Source organism: Stegodyphus dumicola, chromosome X1 (assembly GCF_044657685.1).
Source record: "Stegodyphus dumicola isolate Sdum_Otavi_A_Nest chromosome X1, ASM4465768v1".
Classification (NCBI taxonomy): Eukaryota; Metazoa; Arthropoda; class Arachnida; order Araneae; family Eresidae; genus Stegodyphus; species Stegodyphus dumicola.
Genome location: NC_140780.1, coordinates 51355793 through 51383766, shown reverse-complemented (window position 1 = coordinate 51383766; position 27974 = coordinate 51355793). Strand labels below are relative to the sequence as shown.

At 31.8% G+C, this 27974-nt stretch overlaps 1 protein-coding gene across 3 annotated transcripts in view; it reads right to left on the bottom strand.

The window, feature by feature from the left end:
* LOC118180911 (uncharacterized) overlaps window positions 1–27974 on the bottom strand; it is a 130444-nt gene that overhangs the window by 67890 nt on the left and 34580 nt on the right. For all 3 annotated transcript variants that reach the window (XM_035349993.2, XM_035349991.2, XM_035349994.2), the window contains exon 2: window positions 9201–9273. In XM_035349993.2, the coding sequence (XP_035205884.1) occupies window positions 9201–9266 (66 nt within the window). In that variant the 5' untranslated portion in view covers window positions 9267–9273. The remainder of the gene's footprint in view (window positions 1–9200; window positions 9274–27974) is intronic.

Below are 27974 nucleotides of genomic sequence, written 5' to 3'. Positions count from 1 at the left end.
CTTCTAGTTCTCCGAGAGAAAAAATGTCACTATACTAGTTTTAGGTAAAAGGTATTAGTTATTTCTTCAACCTTCTTGCTTGCCATTCATTATGCAATATTTCTGATTTTCGGACAATGACAGGCGTACAAGATTACGCCTGCCGTTGGCCACCATAGTACGATTTTGCCCAGTTTCACCCCAATTTTGAGGGAAAGCAGCCTGTAGTGTAGGTCTGCGGGTCTTCCACCCTTCTTACCCTTACACAAAACAACATGAGAGGATTTTCGGCTCGGCTTTCCATATATATTTGGAATGCCTTGAAGGCGCTATACATTTACAAGCATCCATATCTTATCCGGGATTTGAACTCGGGCCCTTCGGTAGGGTAGTCAGAATCAATAACCGCTATCCCGTTTGGGCGGCGCTTTCTGAATTGTAGTTTGTTAAAACGAGTAAATTCATTTCGCTTTTCTTTAGCCTTCGACTCCAGACTCGAAGTATTCTTAACTTGCAGCGTTAGTTAAAGAGTAGCACGATTCAAAAATACTAATCATTATTAGTTAAATGTTTCGAGCCCGGGAACTTCGGTACGTCAATCAAAGTCAGTAGCTACTTTCTCGTCTGGACGGCAAAGTATATAGTAAATTTTAGACCATATTTCAAGTTATAAAATAATCTACACAGATTCGATTATGTTCAGATTTAACTCATTAAGTACAGATTCTTTTAATTTGAAATTTTTTCTTATTATATCTGGGAAATTACCACACTGCATAAATTTCCTGAATTTGTCTTGCATAATAAAGCAAACTAGAATTTTAGAGAAAAATGGGCACTGAAAATGCCACCAAAATGCTTAATTTTGGGAAAAAAAGATTATTTTCGTACACAATTATACAGATTTATACTTACATTCATAACTCTTACCTGACATGAAATGGATAGTGTCTGTAAAATTCTCCTGTAATGTACCGAGGTATATAAATAAAAATAAGACTATACTTACATATACGAAGTGTTAGAATGATCCTTCTACAACGTTTCGGTAAAAGGAAAATAGATACTTACAAAAAGTGCTTCTAATTAGACGATAGCAATTTCTATGCTAGCTACTTACTTTTCTTAACACGAAGAAATGCATTATGAGATAACAGCAAGATAGATGAAGGTAAATACTATAAGCATATGGAAGCTGTTTTTTATTGAATAAAAACATTATTAAACTCTCTTGAAACAAGAAAAACCAATTTTATTTATAAATTAGTTTACAATAATAATTACGTGAGTGCAATTTCTTTAGTCATTTAACTTAATTAATTAGCGAAAAAAAGTAATTGTTAAAATGCTGAATATATTTCTCCATGGAAAGATAGACAGAATAAGATCATCAATGTTATCATATCATGATTTTCTAAACAATGCAAATATTATTTAAAACTTTTCAACTATTTAGACAGAGGAAAAAATACTTTTTTCTTTCATATCTGAAACAACTTCTTATCAATTACGAAGGGTCCAATTATTTCGAAAAGGATAAGTTTTTGAGAACATTTAAGTAGAATTTATATATAAGTTGGATCCCTGACAGGCGGCTCGCATATGATTAAAATAATTGTAATAATGGTAAAAATTTTAATAATATGTTGTTTTAATATGTGGTTATAATAATGTAACTGGTAGAAGTACACTATACCGAATAATAAATTGCAGATATTATTCTGCTTTTTCTTTTAATTTAAAAAAACTTAAAAGCGAACTTATTCCAAAGATTTAGGATGGATATAGGAGACACTAGCCTAATGTGATGTTAACGTATAATTTACGGCAAAGGATGATCCTGATGCGGTAATATAGTTTAACATTAATTGAATGATGATAAGTTTGGAAAGGATAAAGTATATTTTGAAGTCATTTTCCATTAGAAAGTTCTCTTGGGGAGCATCTTATATCTAGGCAGATTACCCTTAAGCGTTTTGCCATAATCTAAATAAACAAAGCAATTAAAAATCTGCTTAAGTTAAACAACATTTTTACATTTTTCCCCATTTGTAATGTCTTAAAAATGAAATACTACTTACAATAAGTTAATGTGAAACACTATAACATTAACAGTAACATTACAATAAGTTAAAGTTACTGTTAATGTGAAAAATGGATTTATAAACTTTACAAAGCTACTTTTTAAAAGTTAAAACATGTTCGGGTTTAAAACACTTTTCTAAATAAACGACTAAGCGATGATTAAATATAAAATTTTTGCGCCCGTTGGCCAATTACCTTGAAAAAAAAGTTTCTAAAATCTTAATGTTCATTGCCTGCTTTACTTGCATCACTTTAAAAATGCATTAAATCTCTTTCTGAAACAAACTGCAGCATTATACTGAAACAGAATTCAGCTTTAGACGTTAAAACTTATGAGTAAATGCAGCTTTTGAAATAAGTTCCTGTTGCAGATTTACAATGAGAACTTAGGCAACATCTGCATTAAAAATAATCGATGAATTCTGAGTCTAACAAACACGCCAAGAAGCAAGTCAAGTGAAACAAAGTGTATCAATTACAGAAGCGTGTCTTCTGAACATTGTTTGTACTCTCCGGTGCACCTGTCCTACCAACAGGCGATGCTATCAAAGTGATTTGAAACTCAGAAGCTCTGGTAAGGCTACCACAGGAAATATTTGCCTCTAAGCTAAAAAATGCGACTTCTGCGAAACTTTCACTTGACTATTTTTTATTATTTTAATGGTTCGTTGAACGCACTTCGAGTAAATCATGACATTATGTCTCGTGGAGAATTGCAAAACTTGGCCTTGGGCTTTTGTCCTGTCGAATCTAACCATTTAAGTAAGAATAGTCTTTCTTTTTAACCGTTCGTTTATACGCTAATCGTTTTGTATGTGCAAATTGCTGGTGAGATAAAAAGAGAAATCAAAAGCTGCTCCCTTCTTGCTCTCGGTTGCTGAAATGGAATGACCTGAGAAGAAAAGGAATGCAAGTCATTCACTCGCTGTGAAAGTTAAATAGCATTTTGATGACCAATATTTATGATTACACCTAGTCTAGTCTCAATAATAAATCTGTAGTAATTTACTAACACTGAAGATCTCCTCAGCTTGCACTGATTAAGTGATCTTGTTTCATTTACCTAATTATACATTCTTTTTGGCGAAGATACTAAAAGCTTTCTACATATTCATGGATTAAATCCTGGGAATTTTCTTGCTTCATACATTGAAAAATTCAGTATTTTAAATTTTTATTTGCAGCTTACTTTTATAAAATTTAATCAAAGTAGTTTCTTTAACATACAATGTATGTCTTGCTGTCGCAGTTTCGCCTGCAAGACAAATAGTTAATCGTGTACGATATTTGCAAATCACTCAAAGCTATGCTGCATTCATACTACTTTCCTCGTGTTTTTGTGAATGTAGAAACAGTAACAAATTTGGCGACATATTTGGAGCATGAACCATGTTATTAGAGTACAATATGTTAAATAACCGTCGCAGGGAACACTCAGCATTTTGCACCAGAAAATATGAATACACTCATCTATGCCTTTGCTGAGATTCGAATCATGAACTTCCATTTCCCTAATTTAAGTGTTAATTGCTAAACCACAAAAGCACGCACGCCAGAATGAGTTAATTCTTTTTATGATATTGATATATTGTTTAATTAGACTTGAATATATATCGTCTTTATAGATGCTGGAAGCATAATTTTGCACTGTCTAATAAAATCATTTGTTAATGTAATTAGTCGCCGTAAAGACTAAATTTCAAAGAACACGATTAAATAAATAAAAAGTAAAGAAAAAACTACCGCTTTGTGAAATCACTATTTTATGTTAGGATCTTTCTCGCTCTAAAATATCAAGCGCCAGTTAGTTTTCTTCAGAAAGATATATGCACCAACTTAATACTTCAAGAGACAAAATATATTTTCGTTAGATGTCATTTCAACTGTGATAAAAGTTTTTAAACATAAATATATCTCTTAGTTTACCTATTTCAAAACAAAAGAGGAACGAAATAGAAAGACACACTTAAAAAAAACATTTTACTGACAATTATTTCTTTAAAAGCAATAACATTGTTATAAGACGCTAACTAAACAAATTTAATTTAACATTGATTTGTGGCAAAAGTGATGCATATATCTTTCTACAAAAAATTGCTTGGCTCTGTTGTCCTGTAATCGAAAAGATTAAAAGTCAAATGTTTCACTCTAATTTTTTTTTTAATCTTTCTACTACTGCAGTGAATTGCAATGTGGAAGGTACGGGACGAGGTCGGAGGAATTGAGGGTTTTTAGAGCTGATTGCAGTAAGAGAGTTAAAAAAATATAATGGGCTAGAAGCAAGGATCATGGCAGTTTGCGCTGCTTAATAGGTAGTTGGTAGAGGATAATAGCTAGTTGGCTAAGTGTGAGCCAAACTAACTCTCTGGATGACTTTTCTAAATCAATGTTTTTAGTCTTTTTCATCTCACGGCACACCTCACAAACATAAATAACATCACGACACAATGTGAAGGAACATTTTTCTATTCATATGGTTAATTTTTTTCCTATTTCATTGTAGTAGATATTCAATTAATAAGATACTTCCTTCAATTATTTTTACATTACGATGCATAGCCATTCCAGCTAGACATAATTTTCAGGTAAGTCATATTATACTGCCTTATGCTGCATAGATGAGAACTTTTACAGACTTTTCACCGATTAATGGAAACTCCATTTCTGTAGTTGCCCAGAATTCAGGTAACGTAACGTGCTTAAATCTAGCTTCAAGGTTAAGATCACTTTTAAAATTCTACCGTTTTCTTTCTCACAAATCAAATGCTGTATGATCTAATGAATATGCAAATTGGTTTCGAACCTAACTGACTTCCTGTGTCTACGTTTATTCAAGATGATGAAGTTTTCTCTCAAGCAGGTATAGGTATTGATCCACAGATTTCGAATACAACACCGGGTTCGAAATACAGGCACAAACTAAATATTTCAAAGAAACCCTTTTTTCATCACATCATTGAATCACATCATTGAAGTTGTTTTCATCACATCATTGAAGTTGAATTTTGTTTTTGAGTCATTTAGTTATTGTAAGATAATATATTTCCAAATGCGACCTTCAAGTGCATTTCTCGATTAAGTTCATTTAGGCATTCAAATACGCCGGCTAAGTAAGCCTGTTTCTTTTCAACTAGTGTTTGGTTTCCAGCTTAACTGAATATAATGCAAAACACACTTTTAATTATTCTTTCGTCTCGCGACTTCTGAACAGAAGTCTCTCTTTAGACAGCCAGGAGCTTCAGCATATGAACACCAAAGATTGATGCTGTGATCCCATTTCATTGTGTAAAATTTAAAAAAGCTGTTTGTGTGGTTTACTTTCAAACACATTCACCTTTTTATGATGCCATTAAATGTAGACTTTGATTATTAAATTATTTGACGCGAGAATTGCTGTATGGGTAAGCCAATATATTATTTAACCATCGAGATTTTTAGACTGAACTTAGAACGCCAAGCTTCTTATCTTGCCTATCATTGCAAGCCCAGCACCAGTACGTATATTTACGTAACTTGCCGATGAAATTTTATTTGTATCAAGGTATTCATTCATCACTTTCAATCTAGCCTTTCGGTAATGTCGTTCATAAACCATTACACACTTCCTGTCTTTCGCGGCGCACCACTGTGTCCTTGCACAGCGGTTGGAAAGCATTGTTCTAAATAACTGCTCTCTTGCAGTGTAATGGCTGTGCAGCAAATTGTATAAAATGTAAAAATGTCTAAATTAAGGAGCTTAGGTTTAAAAAGAAGTGCTTTTCTTATATGCAGTTTCCAAGTGCTGCCAAGGAAAAGCAGATATGAATTTGAGATTTGGAACCTGCTTTATGTAACATGATCAGACAGAGAGGCAAAATTGAAGAAATATTAAAAAAATTTGTGGGCAAACAAGAGAGGTTAAAAATGTGCAGATATTTTTGGTGGGATTATTTAAAGGCAGGAAGCAGAAAAATTCTCTAATTTCAAAGCAATCACCAAAATGTAAAAGGATATTTTTTTCGCAATGGAAAATGTTTAACGAAACCGGAAGAAATCTATAGCATAGCTCGTGCCAAAATGCTTGGACAGATGAAAGACGCAGATCGGGAGGCCACTGAGGAGCGGATAATTTCCCATTAAATATGTCATTGTGATAATGATTGATAAAATCAATATAAAAGAAACAGAGATATATTAAATTAAATTATCGAATTTATTGTTCCTTTGGTTTCGTGTAACGTACGTTATTTTTAAATAGCTTAGTTTGTTAACTAATTAGAGTATGATTAAAATTGAAAGATATGTCAGGGATATCACTCTTCATTGAATGTCAAAACCCTGAGAAATGACTATTTGCAAAGACGCGTGAGACATAAACATCTTATATTTCCGGAAACGGCAACTGCTGCCAAATTGTATGAATGATAAATGCATGGAAGCGCAACATAACGTAACATAAAAATTCAAAAATTAGTAAAAGGTTCACTGAAAACGTTTCTCGTGTCAAAACTGTTTTATAAAACTTGGATGTTCTCAAGAAGGCTAGTCGAATATAGGGAACACTAAAGTGTGGAAAGAAACTTATGGGAAATTAGATTTAATTTTAAAGTAATTTCAAATCACATGAAATTTATATATAATAAAAACCTCACTGGAAAAAACAGATAAATCTTATGGATTTGATTAAAGAAAGGAAGGAAGGAGAAATTGATGAAATTTGCAATGGTGCAAATTCTGATGAAAATAACCTTGATGTGTAAAAAAGGTGCAAAATTACTAAACGCATTTCAGATTCTTTGAAGGATCTTTAGATCTGCAAGTGCGAAACGCTGAAAATTACCGAAACACTTATACCCTGGAAAATTCTGTTCTTAAAATCTAAGATAAAATTTTTTTAAACAACCGCGTAATGAGCAATACTATTTAAAATCTCATTACTTTTATTTTTGGTTAATACGTCATCTGTAGTTAAACTTTTAATTTGTATTTACGTATTTACTTTTAATATTAGAAACTTAGTTTCTCTCACATTTAACGCAAAGAGAAGTAATTGTTCTAATTTTTCAAGGATTTGAAAATTTCCGCTTATTGGGATTAGACGTTTCTTGTGATTAAATATTATTAGAACGAGGGTGATTGTATTAAACGGCGGAGCTGGTGCTCCTGTGTTAGAATGCTCTGAACATCTAAAAGTTGTAGAAACGCGGATCTACTAATACGACGGAGATGGTGCTTGTGTGTTAGAATGCTCTGAACATCTAAAAGTTGTAGAAACGCGGATCTACTAATACGACGGAGATGGTGCTTGTGTGTTAGAATGCTCTGAACATCTAAAAGTTGTAGAAACGCGGATATACTAATACGACGGAGATGGTGCTTGTGTGTTAGAATGCTCTGAACATCTAAAAGTTGTAGAAACGCGGATATACTAATACGACGGAGATGGTGCTCGTGTGTTAGAATGCTCTGAATATCTAAAAGTTGTAGAAACGCGGATATACTAATACGACGGAGATGGTGCTCGTGTGTTAGAATGCTCTGAACATCTAAAAGTTGTAGAAACGCGGATATTCTAATTAAATATCATTATAGTCGATATAATGCCGCATTTAAGTAGTGAACAATATATAACATATACAACTCGGTTTACCGCTTAAGAATAAAGTAAGAAATCCGTACACACTTTCTGATGTTTTATAATTTGAATTATGTTTCTGCTCTTAAAATGTTGATTAATAAAGGCAAACGCTCTTGAGTTCATAAAAGGGGGAAAACACTGTGATACTCGCAGTTATAACTTAATAATGAACGCACGGATTTTGGATCTCGCTGGCTTAAGTCAGTGAAATTTCATTCTGCAGCTGCTTTTTATAATTTTAACAGCTCTAGAAGTTGAGTTTGGGGGATCTGCAACTTTACAGCACCAACAGTAACTCGAGTTTAGTGTTTTATGACTTAAGCCGTTACAGTTAGACGTAAGCATTATTTAACGCTACGTACAATATTTATGTGATTATAAAAAATCATAGAATTGTACTGAAGTTATCTAGAAGTAATAAACATTTTCTTCTCTAAGTGCAGTTTAATGCAAAATTCACAGCCAGTTATTGCATTTTTAATCTCACAAAGATCTATGCAGATGTCGTCGAATACATAAATTACTGCACAGTCCTCACCATTCAAAACGTTAATTTTATATTTATGATTCCATTTTCAGCACAGTAAAGAAGTTTTATTAATCCCCGCGTCTCGTACATCTGTTCTTCTAAAACAAAGTAATCAAAAAGATGAATGGAAATTGAATCACTTCCTTTGCTAATCATTATACTAATAATAAAAATAATGTTAAATGCAATAAGATTCACATTAATAGCCGTATAAAAATAATAACTAAAATAATCGTTATATTTATAGGTGTTTCTATAGCCTGAGGATTTTTTATGCATATTCCTATACTGAATCATAAAAAAACTACCATGGGATTCTTATATTTGATAACAACCGTTAAGTTGTTTCATAACGGCTTACATATAATTTTTCTCCCTTTTTATTTAATATTACTCGTAGTAGATAATAACAGAGTCTTCTGAAAAAGTAATATTTATCGCGGTGCAAAAATACTTCATCGTTTTTTATGACGCACATCAGAAAAGTGCTATATATACTTTCTTTTTTTAAACTATAAGCATGTCTAACCGTAGATTAACTTGAGAATAAGGGTCGTTTCTTCTTTTCTTCAGTTGCAAGATATACTATTTGTTACATTTTATAGTACCTGGAAAATCTGATTTATTGACTTTTATTCAACCTCAAAGTAACCTATTTAGAAAACAAAATTCCTTTTCTGTAGTCCAATGACAGCTATTACATTCTTTCAGGTCGTTTGAGGTGTATCGAAGTGCATAAGCGTATAAAAGAAATAGTGTGCTGGCAATGATTTTGAACCCGCTCTCTCTCTCCCTCTGTGTATATATATGCATATTAGGTACTTTTTTTGTTAAGTATCAGAGTTGAATATTTCCCTTGAAAGTAAATTATTGTGTTTAGAAATGGGAACGCAGTTTTATAACATACAACGACAATTTTTGCTACACTTCATAGGTATGTTAAAGCATACAATGAAAAGAAAGCAAAGAAGTATAAAAATTGGTGCTTACCAAAGTAAAATGCAACGTAATAATCCAACAAAGTATAGGAAACATCATCATTTTCTGTCTTTCCATGTCACACCTAAGGAGAAAAGAAATTAAGAAGATATAATAAAAAGTGAGAAAAGGAATACTAAATCACTAAACTATAAAACTGACGTTATAATTTTAGTTTTCAATGAACTAGTTCTAAAAAAAGATAAATTATAAAAACTAATTTACTACAAGCTTTAATTTTTATTTCAGTATAAAACAATTAGATACAATTGCAAAAATAAAGCAGGATTTCTTTCTTCATTTGGGTATAATAAATTATTTCTTGATGTATTAATGAAGAAAAAAGGTTCTCTCTTTCTTTCGACGGGGTTCCAAGCTCCTTTTGGCCCACCAGTGGCTGAGTGACTTTTATAATTTTACGTATTAAGCCATTAACGTACTACACGGGAAGGGATGGATTCCCCGTGGAGGACTTTTAAAGGGAAATTGTCTTGTATCTACATTACACAAGCGGTAAAACACAAAAACGCCCATGTAGCCAGTTCTTTGACGGGAATCGAACTCCGGATCGAGCTACCAATGTGTAGCGGTATTTACCGCTCGACCGCTGGTGGGCCAAGCAGCGAATACTGGCAGTTCGGTCTGGCTTGAGTTCGAACACAGACAATCGGACTCGCTGCATGATTGGTTTTTGTGATTTTTCCCATTTGCAACATGAATGTGAGCCTGTTTTCCTCAGAAAGGCCTAACAAAGGCATCCCTCTTAGATAGATAGCCTCCGTGGCTTTGCCGTAATCAGATAGCTTAACTTGACCTAACCATCCAAATTTCCTTCATTTGAAATTAAAACCAATTATACCTTCTTAATTTATTATTATTTGATTCAGCATAGTGCAATTAGTCTAAGGATTAAAAAAAATGTAGTTTATGCTCTTAAAATACTTGTAGTACTTCAGTTCCACATATTTCCATAAAGTACATATGTACGAACTTGAATAAGTACATATAAATTTTGATTTTAGGAGAATTTGCAGAGTGCAGAGAATATTGAGAGATTCTGAATTCAAAGTTATTCTGATCGTAAGTTAGTACATGTAAGGAAACTTGATTAATAACCTGTAATGTTTTGATTTTAAATGCGTCTAGTCCCGACAGAACGTAGAAAGCATGTATTTTGCACAGTACGCACAATGCAACGTTAAGAAGTTTTAGAAGTTAAGAAGTGATACGAATGATTTTGTTATGTTGAGGTAAAATGGTCTTTAAATGGCACGGAGCTATTGCTTCTTCTTTTCTGTCATAGGAGAACAGTCCAGATAGCAGCTCCGTAACTGACTATTTTCTCTATTATGGTGTTGAACAATAGCATCTGCATATGAGGATTTAAGATCCAATCATAACCCCTCATTCTTCTAATGGAGATGGCTATTTTTGAAGTTTTTATTCTAATACTTGAACGTGTTCTACACAATGGAGTTTTCGTCTATTGTAATGCCAAGAAATTTCAATAAGCATGCTTACATCCACTGAGCATTATTATCTAGTCTTGCTAAACTTTTTTACCTCGACAAGAAATTTTAATATGCCAAAATGAAATATGGCGAAATAGCTGTAACTGGTTAGATCTGGTTAATTGATTAAGACGACTACAGATCTACAACGGCTACATGTCTAAGAAAAGGAATGCTTTCGCAGAGAACGTTTTAAGGGAAACTTGGCTCGTATTTACGTAACTCATGTTGAAATCCACGAAGTCTTTCATGCATTTAGCTTATTCGTCGGAATTTGAGCACGGGTTGAACTACCGTTGTTTAATGATCTTACTTATCGGTCGGCGGATATGTCACATGCTTTCGAAAACCGGAAAGTACAAAGCGTAGCTTCATGTTTCCTTGGAGAGTCTTGAATGTCCTAAGTAATAAGCAAATGCAATATGAATGATGTTCAGCTTTTCAGAAAGTTGTGTAAGCTTCTCTTACTTCAAATGCTGGTAAAGTATTCCATTTATGCCACTTATGAGAACTTTCCAGTTAGTTTAGTTCACGAGAGAATGCTTTACTAAAACATATATGTTTACTTTTACGTAATTTTCTTGATAGTTTATCAGCAATATTTCCTCCTTATATTGTAACTCGGATTTTATTCGGACTAAATATAGTCTTGTAATTTCAGTAAAAATACCTGTTTTTCAGCAATAAAATCACGTTGGAAAATTTGCTTGCTAACAGAGCTCTGGAAGATTTATTTCTCAGTTTGGGACTCTGAAGTTTCGCGAATCAATATCAAAGTTTGATTATTTCTTTTAAGTTGAATAAGTACTAAGTCTGCAAAAATCCCACTTAATAAGGCAGATATTAATATATCAGATTACGAATTCAGATTATGCAGTTTATTCTTTTTATTTTATTTAAAATCATTTTAGCTCACGAAAGCATTTGTCGAGATGCGCCCGCATTCTTTCAAATCTCTTGTCATTCTCAAAATACTCTTAGCATCAAATCTTCCTTGAAGTAAAATTACTTAAATGTGAAAAGTTTTAGTAACTTGCAAATGCAAGACGCTATTAACTTCAAAATAAAAAACACAACGGTAGTTTTTTAGAAGCGTCGTGTGTTTTAATACAAAATATGAATTGGGAGTTGTACATTCAGCGAAGAAACTGAAGCATTTTGCATTAGCTTTCGAAAAACAAAATATTAGCAAAAATATGACTAGTATGTTTCTGAGATGAAATTAACTGTTCTATTTATGTAAATATGAGAATGAATTTTTTAAAACTGTTGTAAAGTTATTATCTAAATTAATCAGCTATTAATAATTTCAGTCTTTACTATAACTTTTTCTTTTAGTTTCCTCAGCAGAATGTAAATGAGTTTAGCTACTTTTTAAACTGAGGTATTTTTGGATTTAAGACAGAGGGTGTTTCTGGCCTGCGTGTTCATGTTACGCTTAATTCCTACCAAATTTGATGCTTGTAATTTTTGGCTTTGCGTTATTCCCTGCCGATAAATTAACTTTTGATGCTCCGATTAGAATTACTGAGCCAGCTAAATGTAAAATTTAAACTGTGGAGTCCGTAACTACTGCTCTGCGTTTTAATTTGAATTTGACTGTTCCGTTTAGTTGCATTACCATGAGCTGTAGTTTATATTGTTAGTTCTAGAAAGTGTATTTATCTGCTAAATTCTATTTAAATAAAAAGGTTTAATTAAACCTTTCCTTGCCTTTGTAATTTTTTACAAACATGGTGATGATTCGCTTCACATCTGTTAGAGGTTTTAGATCAATTAATTTTTTACCAGATCAAGTAAAACCTTATAAGGTATTTCTCCTGCTTTCTTGGCATGCCTTCATGGTGTGGTGGTCTGCACGCTCAGCGCGTAATTTAGAGCTCCGTGGTTCGAAGGCGTTTGCTCATTTTTCATCTTGCCTGCTTCCAAAAATACCCAATGTGGAGCCCGAACTAAAAGGATGTTGGATGATGTTTCTCCATACCCAGGATTTGGCGATTGGGTCTCCTAAAAAACCCCAGTCGCCCTTTAAAAGGAGGAGTATATAAGGTATTTCTCGCAATTTCCTAGCGTGCCTTCGTGGTGTAGTGGTTCTGCACGCTGGGCTGGTATTCCAGAGGTCCGTGGTTCGATTCCCGGCGAAGACGATTGCTCATTTTTCATCTTGCCTTCTTGCAAAAAATACCTAATGTCTCTATAACCTGATACAATTTCAGTGGTTTGAAACTGCCACTTTATTATTTTAACCTAAGTATTAAAAACTGCTACAAACTGAGCTCCATGTCTGGAAACTTCGGTTCACTAAAACCAATAATCTAAAGAAAACTTGTAGCTGATTCAAAAAATGCCAGACGACCCAAAAATTTAGTATGAAGAAGATTAAAGATTATAAAAGCAAATTACAGGTAAAGCAACTTTTTTACCACAAGAAATATTTCATGCTGTGTTATAGCCTTCACAGACAGTAACGCTGTCCAGACTAAATCAATGACCCGTTGCAGCGTATGGTCTGCTGCAAACAGAGTTCTTTTTCAGAGAATCTTAAGGAAGTAACATCCATTCAAGGAAAATTAATATGTTCTGAGATGTAATAGCATGTTCGGAGTTGTAAAGAATTTCATAAATTGTTTGTACTTAACCACATGGAACAACAATCAGCGAATTATTTTTCCAAACGCAAGTTTAAAAAAATATTTTAAAAGGATAAAAGAATGATATACATGTCCTACAACTTTCGCATGAAATTATACTCATTTATGTTTAATTATTTCTGTTATATCATGAGTATGACAAACGAATACCAAAATTAAGTGTCGGACACTGCATTTGATAGCTCAAGACACCCAAAATCTTACGCATCTAATGACAAACAGAATAAATTGCATTCTGAAGCAAAATATTTTATTCCGTTCAGTAGCAAAATATTTCTCTAAACGGACATATTTTATGTTCTAAGAAATACTGGTTATATAAAATATCATCTGCAGGGTCACAGAGATGGTCATTAGCAGGAAGTGGTCGCCATGACAGGCTCACTGCAGCTTGCTTGTCAGAAAGTTTTCTACTGCTATTCAATTGAAGGTTGCCAAATTTAGCCTACAGATGCCTTATTTCTGAAAGTATAATAAAAGAATTGATCCGCTTGTAGCAAAATTTTGGATCCACGAACATCCCTTATATTATTTTTAGTTATGTGATTATCTTTCCGTCAAAAATTGAAGATTTATTTTATTATCATATCAGCCCTTTTAGAAAAATCAGGAATATTTATTTGAGATTACACCAGAGTCTCTCAGAAAGTGGGGAAAGTATCAGATTAAAGCCAGATTTTTGTTATAAAAAGAAGAATGCTTAAAACGTTGCTCTGTTACCTTCGTAACTAAACATCCGATATATTTCATATTTTTATTCACATTTAAGTGCAATTATAAAGAATCATGACCATTTTCTAAAAATCTATGCATTGATTCCTTGCATGTATACAAATGGTTGGAAACCCTCTGAGTAGCACAGCGTTTTGGATCCGTTCATAAAGTTCTGTATTTAAATTGCTTCTGTTAGCTAAATTTTTATAACTACTTATTTTTCTGTCTGTTTTGATAAATTTCCATTCATAAAGATGATATTTATATTATTAAAAAAAGACAGAAAGGAAGATATTTTAAATTATAATCTAATAAATGTCTCATGATCGGATAAAGGCGGTCATACCACTTAGGGAGCTTAAAATTATACAACGTTTCTAAGCTTCTACTTTTCTAACTATAATGCTTGTATTACACAATGTACGTTTCTTAGAAAGTAATTTATTTATAGCGCATTTTTTATTTCTTCTTTTTTATTTTATACAGTACTAAATTTAGAAATATTTACTAACTATTACTCAGATTATTTCCATAACGTTCCTTAAGAAGTGTTTCAGCATTTTAACAAAGGACCGTAAAGAGTAACATTAAAATTAATACTAAAATTAAGCGTAAAGAAAGGCATCACCTTTTTATCTATTATGCATATGAACTGCACATTAAATTACATTTTTTCAAATTCCATTATGCATATGAACTGCACATTAAATTACAGTTTTTCAAATTCTATTATGCATATGAACTGCACATTAAATTGCAGTTTTTCAAATTCTATTATGCATATGAACTGCACATTAAATTGCATTTTTTTCAAATTCTATTATGCATATGAACCGCACATTAAATTACAGTTTTTCAAATTCTGAAAAGTGTTGTATTATTTTGAATGGCAACTGAAAAGTGTGAAATAATATTTGACGCAAACGTGAAAAAAATAATTAAGAAATTTAATTAAGGAAAGCAAGTTCATATGTATAAAATTTTAAAAAGAGGAATATTAAAAAAATAGGAGATACATAACGTTTATTTATTTTGCTCATTTAGGATATGATTTACACTGGACAAAATGTTTAATAGCAAACATAAATACTTTAAATTCTAAGCATAAGCATTGGATGTAGGTAGAAGAGTAGTAGACCAATATAAATTTATTCGCTTTAAATAAAATTTTTAAAGATATTGCTATATAATTGCATTGAATTTAAAGAGTATAAATTTGACTATAATGTAATACACCACTATTTTTTAATCCCTAAAAATGCGTATTGAAATGCCCGAAAAATACGTGCTCAAAATGGACGCTTACGGTGTCGCTCTTTTCGCTTAGTCGTAATAGAACGAGCGTGGAAGAATGCAGTTGTGTTTCTCCATGGCAGAAGACAGCTTTGTATAATCTGTTTATCTCACAGTCGGATTAATGCTAATTGTTTAAAATGATAATAATACAGACTGAAGCCTTATTAATCTACTTTCTGTTTCTCATCAACCACTGAAGTAAGGATAGCCTCAAACCTTTAAATATCGCAAGTATTATTAGTCATTATTTATGACTCGAAAACTGTCATGGTAATGCAGAAAAAAAGATAGTGTCTCTATTTTATTATATTCATTTAGAAATTTTACAGGTGAAAAACGTTTCAAACTATATGCTTTTCAAATGCGTATAGCCAAAATTTGTGACATAAATATACTAAATAGGAGTTTTCAACTTACTAATAAAAATGGAACTTAAAATTTTTTTTTAACCTTTGTGTATGAGACTGTATGGTTTTTGCTTTATAGTAAGTGATTAATAAGCATACTACCGAGGATTAAATAATTTGAAAAAACACAGGAATCGTTTAAACATATATGTGAGCTATGGAAACTTGTTTTTTTATTAAGAACGCATGATTACGCGCGTTACAGTTTTATTTCAGAATGTGAAAAATTTTTCTTTATGTCCAAAATGCGATAGATTTAAAGCACAAAATCTCCGTAGTAAAATAGTTATTAGGTTTTTAATAAACTAATTAGAAATTGTTTCGTATTTTTATGGGCAAAATTTGGCGGATATATTCGAAAACGGATTTACTGACTTAGATACCTTGGCTATTAAAGACTGAAATTCGGTATTTTTTAACCATACTTTGGGAGCAAATGCAAAATTAAAATTGCTGGTATCGTGACAAATTGTTCGCTAACTCTCGTTAGTCAATTTATAGTTAGCGGCATGAGACCCTGTCGTTCGTATCTTGGCGACTTTTCATGTAACATATAGAGCATTTTGTATTTAACTTAATAAGGCATAATGAATGGTTTAATAATTTGAATTTTTCCTCTGCGGTGATCTTACAAAAAGTCACATTTTATATTCCCAGAATTTTTTTTGCCACAGTCGTGACAGCATCCAGTGACAGAGATGATAAAACTGCTGGATTCTGGCAGATGCCGAATCGAACCTCGTCGAATGGGATTGGCCGAATGCGGGTTTTCATTCTTTTCCCCTTGGGTAATGTGAATACATTCTTCCTCAATGTGAAACCATTCTTCCTCAAAAATAGCCCTCATAAAGGCATCCCCTTGGTGGCACGTAGTCCTAGCGGGATTTCTTATGTTTTGTTAAACTAAAATATTGACAGAAAATGTGCTGAACCTGTTTAATAAAATTCTTTGCTTTATTATCATTTTTGAGAAATTTCGTTATTGAAAGTATGACTATTTAAGGAAAGTCAGCTTTTTTCAGACATCATGTATCTGTGTGTAATTCTTAATTTTAATAATTTTCTCTTCGTTTTATGGTTACATTTTATTCGTTTTTTTACGGCCAAATAATAATCGTTATTTTAATTAGTTGCAGTGATATCTTTGAACTTCTGTCAATATAAAATAGGTCACTCTTAGATGATACTTATAATTATGTAAATGTGAAATTTAAAGGTTAGAAACTGCCCATTATTTTAAAAGTGAAAGCATGAAACAACAAACACTACCAATGCGATATTAGAGTTTCCGAGGAGAAATGTAGGAACTATTCAAAAAATGAATGGGAAGCTAATAAAATTATTTTTCTAGCAGCAAAATAGCTAAATTTTTTGTTAGATGTTAATTTTATGGACATACGTATTTCTAAAATAACTGAAATTTTCCTTAACTTATATGCATTAATTAATTAATTAACCGTTAATGTTTTAATTCTGTAGTTCGGGTAGATCAAGGCAGATGACGCAAGATGAAGTTCTGTTTCGTTTATATAGTAGAAAAGAGACTGTGATTTAAAACAAGGATTAAGTATCATTGTTCATTTATTCTCATAAACTTGCTTAAGATCTGTGTGTTTGTCAGCGTATGTACTTAATGATTTGATGAAAATAGCTTCAACTTTGGGTTTCATTTTCAAATAAGTTAGAAATTTATTATGGAAAATTAAAATTTTGAAGTAAATTTGCAGTTAAATGCCTTTAAACTCGTTTTGGTTTCCTTTCATGTGCTTACATATCTCTAAACTTTATAGTAATCGTTATATCTGAAAAATGAATTCTTGTTAATTTAATGTTTTGCTATACTATGCCTAAAATTGATTATTTGTTTTAATTTATGCATTAAAATTTATTATTTCTCAAAAGATATTTCTTCAAATGTTTAAGGCTAATTTTTATCTTATAATTCAATTCTTAAAATTTAGAATAGAAAAGGTTTTGTGTTTATTGACATGTTGCAATGCATTTTTAACTCATAGGTCATAAGACACATTTCTTCGAACGAAGAAGTAGAAGATTTATTAATTTTGCATTTAAGTATATTGAAATATGATTTCAAATTTTCTGTCATAAAATCTGATGCTAGGCAAATCATATAATAGAATTGTTTTAAAATTTCACAGTCATTTGCCAAGTTGATAAAATTATATACTTTAATTAAACAATTGATTGACTCAGTGTATTTTTACTAATATTTTATTGCTTCGATTATACGTTTTTTGGAATAATACGCTTTCAGAAAACGCTGGCGAAATTCATTGTATTTTTTTTGGGGGGGGGGCGGAGACGGCATACAAGAGGACTGCCTATTTTCGAAGTTTTATTTTAAAGTGAAAGGTTATTCAAATTTTATATATTCATACAAACAGATGTATTAATTTGTTTTATACGAGATCCAAACTTTCAGTGTTTGAGTTGTTGTAACTATATAAACTATTTTCTCTTTATATATGTAATTCTGGTCTGTTATTCCGATAAGCAAAACACATTTTTAACTATTTGTAACTTTTAAATATCCAACGAATCATGTATAAAGTTTAAAAATGTCTTTCTGAAATTCATTTTAGCGCAAGAAAACAAAAAACTGAAAATAATTCAAGAAATGTTTGCATTTGGAGAAATGAAAGCAATAGAGAGCCGATCCAAAGCAGTTAACATTTTGTTTTGAAGAAAAAGATATTCGTAACATATTTTTTTGTCGCAAAATGATGTTGAAGAAACAATAGGCGAAAAACATAGCCTCCCTTTTCAAGGCCGTTTAACGCTATTAGCCTTAATACAGTGAAATCTCCATAAAAAGAGAAAGTTTATCTTTACAGGTGAATGACACGTACATATTCACCAAGCCGCTTAAGAGGGATGTTATGTGTGAACTGTTCTTAAAAGATATCAAACACGTTTTCACTGCATAATAGCTATAACTAAACGATAAGGCTGTTTTGATTTAATCTTTTTCTTTTTTCACAGAGTCTAATGCACAAGTTAACCTCCTCTTAATGTTTTGGTAAAGGTTATTGAATGACGTTAAATCGAAAGAGAGCAATGGTAAATGGCAAAGCAGTTTTTAACCAGAGTTTGACAACACCCGAGATCGTGGTTATTTATCACCAGCTCTTTAATAGTTTCTTTCTATGCATCATTTATCTTTCTTCTATGTCATTTCTTTTCGAAAATGCGAGATGAATAATATAGATCTAAAAGTTTTAGAAGTATAATCATATAAAGAGATAACAGAGATACATTTAAAAAAGCGTGACGCCTTTTTGTAAGGCATAAAGCGTCCAATGAGTTAAACAATTCAGTTCAATGAAGCACAGTGTGATTCGGTTATGAGTGACAAATGGTGCTGAAAATAATTATTTGTTGAATATTAATTTAAATATTATGAGATCGCGAACGATATGGTGGATTAGCGGAATTACGCCAGTATCCCAAAAACAAGGATGCTCTTTCGGCTCTTACAGGGCTTAGTTGTAAACAACTACGACTGCCTTTTGTGAGTGCATTATGCCTTTTGCGAGTGCATTATGCCTTGTGCATTATGCCTTTTGCGAGTGCATTTCGTCAAAGTACGAAAGAATATGTGTATTTGAACAAGTTTAAATACTGTAATATTATATTTATACATGTCACATTTCGTATTCAGATTTTTAAGTACATATAACACACAGTACACAAAGCTTTGTTGTATTGGTGCCAACGTTTCGTTTTTTTATTTTTTGAATGATTATACCTTTATTAAATATAACTATACCGTATAAAATATACCGGAAAACCTTATAAAAAGTTTGATTTATCAGTTTTAATAAAATTAACTTTTTAATTTATTTAAAACATTTTTGTTTGGCTTGGCTTACATCATTATGCCGAAGCACTCGAGGGCTATCTGCCTGAGCGAAGGCATTCCTTTCCTGAATGACTTTCTAAGGGGACTGGCTCGTGAACACGTTACGCACGAGGAAAAACACGGGAAGGCCCATGAAGCCAGTCCGTTCGCGGAATTCGAACAGAACTACCAGTGTTCAGCGACTTAACAGTTCGGCCGCTGGTGGGCCTAAAGCATTTTTTAACAGGAAATATATATCTACGAACATCGTTTGCGAAAATAAAAGCGTAAGTAATTTCATGGGCAAGATGTATATCTGTATGGGAGTAAATACATGACGTGCCATTTAATGTTTAGATTATTTAATTATGGTAAAGCACTCGAGAGCTGTCGGCCTAAGGGGAAGGCAAAGTCTTCGAGGAAGATTTTTTAAGGGAAACTGGCTCGTATACACGTTAAACATGAGGAAAACATAAAAACGCCCATGCAGGCAACCCGTTTGGGGAATTCGAACCTCGGAACGAACTACCAGTGTTCAGCGACTTATCGTTTGGCAGCTTGGGAACCTGCATCAGTTAATGATAACTATGAAGACACATTCACAATAGCATGCCAATTCATAAAATACGCATACAAAAATGTGTATGAAAACCCATACCAGTATTAAAACCTGAAAGCAGGCTAGAAGTTAAAAATGAAATAAAAGCATAATTTTCTAGTTTTTGCTTTTTATCAGGAAAGTAGAACTGATAACGGATCATTTTCAAGGGAGAAATAGTTTTCTAAAATACTAAGCGATCAGTAGAAATCAAAAATACAAGAAACTGATGTTTCTAAAGTAAGATTATTAACTATTTAGTATTCTAATTACTCCAGATTTTGCATTTCGGGTAGTAAAATATGAAAATAAAAAATGGTGCACCGAAACGTGCAGAGAAGTTACACCCCAAAAAGAGGAATAGTATTTACAGATGGTAGTAATATGTATAATAAATAGTATGTAAAATAGTATGAATAATAATGAAAACAAAAAATAAAGAGATGTAGGAGTGACACGTAATAAAAATGTATAAAGTGAAGATATCTGGTACTAAAATGTCTAAGACTAAAAAACAAAAAGAGTGAAAAAATTTTTTCACACACATTATACTGCTGTATGAGGGAAAATTAGAACAGAGAACAAAAGCAAACGTAAATAAATAAGTAGTTAATAAGGAATACGTATGTCAAATACGAATGAAGTGCGGAATAATATCCTGAAAGTAATTAAGAAATAAATTTACTTCAAAATCTTCACGGTTTTATTTTCATCATAACTTTAAACGAAATGCTATTTTTGTGATGCGAAATGTTTTGTATTCGAAGAGTAGCTTAAAATGCAAGGAAATTTTGATGTGCCAGCAGGGCTTGGTCATTACTTCTAAGAGCAAAAGAAGTCATATAATACGTTCTACGTATTGTGTTCTATTTTTTGTTTTGCTGTGATTTAATGTAATGCATGCCCATAAAAACTGTTTATTACCTGTATTAGGATACCAAATATTGAATCACATCTTTTTTTGCAACGAAAAATATTGATTCAGCTGTCATACAGCAACGAAGATAAAACTGTGAAGCTTAAATCAGATAAAAACTGCCCATGTGCTTAAAGTAAGGCTAAAATTTAAAAAGTAATGTACGAATACCTATTTTTATTGAAAAGTAATCATTGCAATCATCAACTCTCTCTCTCTCTCTATATATATATATATATATGTATATATAAACAATAAAATAAATAAGTCTAAAATAAAACAAAAATAATTATAACTGCATATTTAGTCAAAACGTTAAGAATTTCAATGTGAAGTCTCAAGTTAAACCTGATTAACTGTGCAATTTATGGACCAACTCCAATAAAGGTCAATACAGAACTAAATTCAATAATATTTTAAATTATTGAAAATAAGAATAATTAAACTTAAATGATGCTGAAGAATTGACGTAAATTTTGGTGAATGTAATCTTCTGTCGGTCCAGCAAGAATGCAATGAAACAAATTTAGAAGTCATAGTGTAGCAAAGAAACAGTTGATGGCGTAGAAGTAGAAATCCTGAATTTCATAGATATTAATCCGTAATTTTTGAAGAGCAACTTGGAAGACAAGGCAGATTAAATATTCGTTTTTATTTCAGTAAACATGTTGCGGCCACAAAAAACTTGCCAGTCTAATTCGTGCCTATTTCAAAACGTTTACATTTTAGATAGCTTTGCGGTAAAAAGAGAAGCTCCGTCTAGACGGAGATGCGAAAGCAAGTGACTTGCGTTCAGGATAAAATCTCAATTCAGAATGAATTAGTTTCGTTTTTCAATGCATTTGATTGGATAATTAATAATGCTGCAAAATTATTATTGGTTGTTTGAGTTTTAGTTCCATTTACATCGCCAGCGTTATGTAAGAGTCATATGACACGGATTAGGCTCGAAATAACGCAGTGCAGAAAATGTATTACTATTTTTAAAAAAGAGAGAGGAAATGGCTTTATTAAAATTAAGCATCAAGGGAAAGTTAATTTAAATTGTAATTTATATTTACATATTTTTATCTTTCTGACGCAAATGTATGTATACATACACACACATACATAAATAGAGAGAGGGAAAGCGAAAGAGAGAGCGAAAAAGAAGCATTTGCAATTAACAGGTAATGAAAATTAAGCATTTGTAATTAACAGGTAATGAAAATTAAGCATTTGTAATTAACAGGTAATTATAGTCATTATTGCACATTAAGCATTTGCATTATGGAGCATTTGCAATAAACAATCATATTGATTATAATTACCTGTTAAGCATTTACAATTAACAGGTAATTATAATCAATATGATTTAATTATCATTAGATCGTACAGACCATTAGATTTACTTTTTGATGCAGGTCACTGGACACACAAGAAAATTAATTAGAATTCTTGTTATATGGCATAAGAAACATCTTTTATTAGCTCCACGACTTGTACAAATGTTAGGACAGTTATTGCAAAATACCATTAAGAATACGGAACATTAACTGATTCACCTTTTTAGTCTGATGAGTAATACATTTTTATGACACTGAACGTAAATGAAAGACCTTAGGCATCGTCGATTGCCTGTTTGGATGGGATGCGAATTTTTGCTTTTCGTGTAATGAAAATAATGACATTGAATTCCAGATGTTAGAAGTATTCAGTGATAGATTTGAAAAGACGTTATGGCTGCCCAAATATCTAGGTAAATACTTAAGGTTTGCAGTACAAAAGTAGGAAAACCACATTATTAGTAATGATATACATTTTAGTTTTGAAATAAAAAAAAAATTAATGTGCAATAATGGTGTATTACATTTTCAAAAACATTAGAGGAAATATTAATTTTGACTAATTTTGTCCAGATTCAGACCCCCGATTAAAACAGTCTAAAGCTGTACCCATACAATATGAATAGATATTCGCAGTGCTCGTTTTCCCTGTTTAAGCAAAAGCAAAATGATATTATATAGAATGGCAGGATGAGTTTGGTGTTCCTTAATAACTTGGGAATTAGACATAACCCTTGAATGCCTGTGCCTTATCCCTACCGCCTGTACGATTTCATTTATTTTACTAATAGTTGTTTTAATTTATTAGCCTTTTCTGTCTTCTCTTATTCCCCTTCGCCAGGATGTAGACTAGCTAGGGTGAACGAGTGTATTTAAACTGATGTAGTGAAAGGTTAGTCAGAGAGTGGTTTCACTACTGTGAGAACACGTTTTATTTCGCTCACGTTTTATTTGTAAATGCCTAGTGTCTTTGTGACATGGGGCACTCTAAATATATAGCGAGCCGAAAGTCCACTCACGTGGATTGGTGGCAAGGGAAGAGGGTTGTGAGGTGCCGCGAGGGGGGTGGACCCTCGGTCCTCGCGGTGCTTTCCCTCAAAATTGGGCTGGAAATAGAAGTCCCACCTCCTTGAGGTTCTGGCAAATATTTTTCATGAAATTTCTGAACTAGACAACGGCAATAACAACAGGTATTCAAGTACCCCTTTGTTGCTAAAATTAACAGAATAAATACAGTTTATTCACAAGCAAGTAAAGTGCTACAGTTGCAAAGAAAAGTCTGGCTGTCACATATTACTAGTTTAAATTATTTATGGGATGATTATCGCTAGGTGACTTCACTATACCTGCGCAGCTGAGAATGTGATGGAGATTATCAGACCATACGATTTGTTTTCCCAGAACGGTCAAAAACTGTCTGAAAACAAGCCGTGAACCATTACTTATTGCTCACAGAAAACAGAAATATCCGGAATGCGGAAGATCAAATAGCGTCCTGCTGAGAACTTCTATTTAAGAAAGAGAGTAGTACTTTATGACGTGCATCATATTTATAATTAGCATGGAAATTACTTGTCATCTTTTCCCATAGAGAAACAGTGAAGAGAGTATCAGCTGAAGAAGAAAATATAAATAAAAACTTTATTCAGTTGTACTGCTTCTTAAAGAGGATTAAAAAAAAATTCATATCACGCTTTATGGGTCTGCTACTTAATTACTTTTCTGAGAAAGAACGGCTTTTTTTAATTTTTATTTCTCGATAGGCAATACGTATTTTTATTTTTAATATTTAATCGTAGGTGGAACTTGTCACGCTTCAGTGGTGTAATATTCGTAAAGACCCATAAACAGATTGCTTTATTCAACAGTAAATAATAAAATTAAATTTGAGTTACAAATAACTTTTATTTTTGTAAGAGTTAAATATACATATTTTACCTATTTTTTATGTAGAAAAATAGAAAAAAGGACACTACTAAAAAAATATTTGTTGCTACATTGTGTGTAACGAAAACAAAGAAAGAACATTTCAGGAGACTTGGATATTAAAATAAATTTCGAAGGAAGATACTTATATATACCCATACTCTCTGCCCTATTCCAGCATTATATGACGTTCTGCAGAAGGCCGCATGTAGTTACTTCTATTAAGCGTAACCTAAGCTTAATGACGATGACATCATGAGTTCTTTTCCTTGCTTGTTTAAACATTTATTTTACGTCATACACATATTTATCATTTTATTTATTTGTCATACACACATTTTACAACGTGTTTACTGCTCGGCCCGCATTTTTTAAAAATATATTATTTGATAATTAAATGAGAGCGTAGTTTTTATCGTCTGAAATATTTATTGCATTTTTATTGGTATGGTAGTTTTCTATTTCTAGCATATTAAGAGTTTCAGTGATTATTCATTAAGATTTCTTTTTTATTTCTTACAGGAATAAAATCTGAGTCTAAATAAATCGTCTAAATATTTAACTACGTTTGCATGTTTAAAACTTCTCATTCTCCTCTCTAGTTTTATTTCGAAAAGAATGATTAAAAATAAACAAACGTTTCTATTTCAAAAAGTTATAGCGTTTGCTATATGCTAATATAAGCTCATAAATGAATTTTTTAACCGAATAATAATCCTTTATAATGAGAAAATGCTTTTTCTGTGAAAAATTCTCATTAAATTTAAAAGAAAAATTTTCTACTTTTGTAGATGAAGCTCATTATTTTATTAAACTTGCTTATCATGCATCACTAAAAGTGAAGTAAAATACCTTGTGGCTTTTAGCCATACATGTGTATATGTTACCGTGAAAGACCGAAATTGGATAATGTCGACTTTCACCGGAGAATATCAGCATTCACCAAATACGTCGGTGAAAGACCGAATATTTCACTACATTCTTGTATATTCGGACTCTCATCACCGACAATCCCAGATATGCTCTGGTGAAAGTCGAAAGGAGAGGTCATAAAGTGCCATAATAGTTTAAGTTGTTGCAATAAATAAGATTTGAATCACATAATTTAGTAAGTTTTTTATTACTGCTATTTTATTTTCTCATTTAGAACGTACTGTATAATTAAGTAAAATTTTAACTTCTATTATTTTCCTTTCTCATTTTGAATGTATTGTGTGTTTTAGGTTCTCATGTTCTTAAGTTCTTATTTCAAGTCTTAAGTGCGTTTATTCGCGAATAAATTACGGAGAAGAAAATATAATATTGTTATAGGTTCAACATTCACCATTAGTACATGGTGAATGTCGACATTGACCGGTGTAAGTCAGAAATAAGAGTATTTGGAAAATATTTCGGACATACACCAAGCGACTATGTGAATGTTGACATTCACCGGTGAAAGTCGACATTCTCCAGATTTCGGTGTTTCACCGTAACATATACATGATTAGGAACAAGAAATAGTAATTAAACATAGCAATTTTGTAAAGCAATTCCTATTGTGTCTTGTATTACTTTAAAATATACTCTCAGCTGACATAATTAATTAATATCCAGTACCCTTTACATTTTTTATCGAGGTCTTCATTACCTATATTTTATAGATACATTTGTAGTTAAGCTGATAATCATTAAAAGTAGAAAACAAAATAAAATTCATAAACTTCCATCATAAAAAAATTGAAAAATACCCCTTTACTTGATTTTATAATTAAATTTCAATGCTTTTATAAATAAACAACAAAAAGACATTAATAAAAATGAAACGCATTTCGTGATGAATTCGGAGGTATTTATCAAAATGTTGGCACAATTCGTATGAATTATAAACAGATACTGCAGCAAAATTCTTTCAAATTACAGAGCTGGTTTGCTACGAAAAAACTGAAACGTGAGAGCGTAATGACTGAAAAGGTTCACCTCCAAGTGCAGATATTCCATTTTCACTTTCATTAAGAAAACAATTGGTGCATCACGTGCAAAGGTCTACTAGTGTGTTGCAAGTGCTTATTATCAGAGGCTGGACGTAATTAAAGGAATAGTGGCCCGAACAATAGAGTCGATGACTGAATCTATTGCGGTGTTAACAATGTCAACGATCTCCTTGTATGCGAAGAAAGAACAAAATTATGGGATGAAACCTTTCACAGAACAGAAAGAAAAATATACCAAAAAACTTCGGAACGATAAATCGATGTTCCAAAGAGCTGACCAAATAAAATCAAAGGAAAGTTAAAAAATCTTTTATTTCTCTCCAAGTGAAAAAAGAAAAAGCTGTTAAACTAGTTACTTGTGCAGAGTTTTTTTCTTTTAAAAGAGAGGAATTCTAATAATATTTTAACTCTGAACGAGTAAATATTACAGCAAACTTTGTATTTCGGTAGACAACGTAACCATATTTAATAGCATAGAATTTTACAAGAGAGAATTATATTATTATGAATTTTATTTAGGGTTTAATTAATGTGTAAACTATCGCATTCTGTATTACGGATAAATAAATAAAATTAGCTGTAAAGCGTTTGAGAAAATACGATTTCTGAAAACTAAATTAAAATTTTGCATTTAACTGTGAATAAATATAGATGAATTTACCATCTGCATTTTACTTTACGCTCTGCTTATATAATTATAATTTAAATTGAAAGCAGGCAAAAAAATTAAAATACTGCCGCGTCTGCTATAAGAATTTATAAACTGGCGTAATATTTGAACATATTAAGAACACGATAAAAGAGCAAGCAAACTTAGTATTAATTTGTCTTTAGCTTATTTAAAAAAAGTATTACTCACACATATTCAGGCGTGAGACACAGTTTGCTCAGAATTTGTAAACAGCGGGCATTTAGGGGAAAGGTTTTGAATTTAGAAGGATTACCAGTTAATTCATAAGCAATTTTACATCTGAGGAGGGTTAATTTGCAGTTTTGTGTTTAATTTAATCACGAATCATTTTGTGTTTAATATAATCACGAAAGTCTAGATCTTTTTCCGTAAAAGGAATTCTATAACCGAAGAAAATTATAAATTTCTTAGATACATCATCTGAAAAGTAAATATCCTGCCAAAACCATTCTGAATTGTAGTCTGCTTAATCTTTCAAGTTATTCCTCAGACAAATATACATTAAACATTGTAGTGATTCCTCTGTCTTGTAGACATCTATCAAACTGGAGTTAAATCTTTTAGTTCATGGGTAGCTCGTTGCAATGAACATTTAAGCGAAGATGAATATTTCAGAATCTACTATTTGGAAGTAAAAAATTAGGCCAAATTTTAAGTTTCATTAGAAAGACATTCTATAAAATTCTGTACAAAAGAAACTTTCAACAACTTAAGGTGATGAAATTATACGGTACTGTGTTGTCAATATATAGTTTTGCGATAAACGAACTTAATATAAATGAGCATGTAAGATGCATGATTTGAATAAGCTTCTTAAATTATGATTTAATTAAACATTTGGAAGTATGTGAATAAAATTCCTGACGTCAGTTTTATTTATTTTCGATCGCTCACTAGTAAGATAAAAAAATTAGAT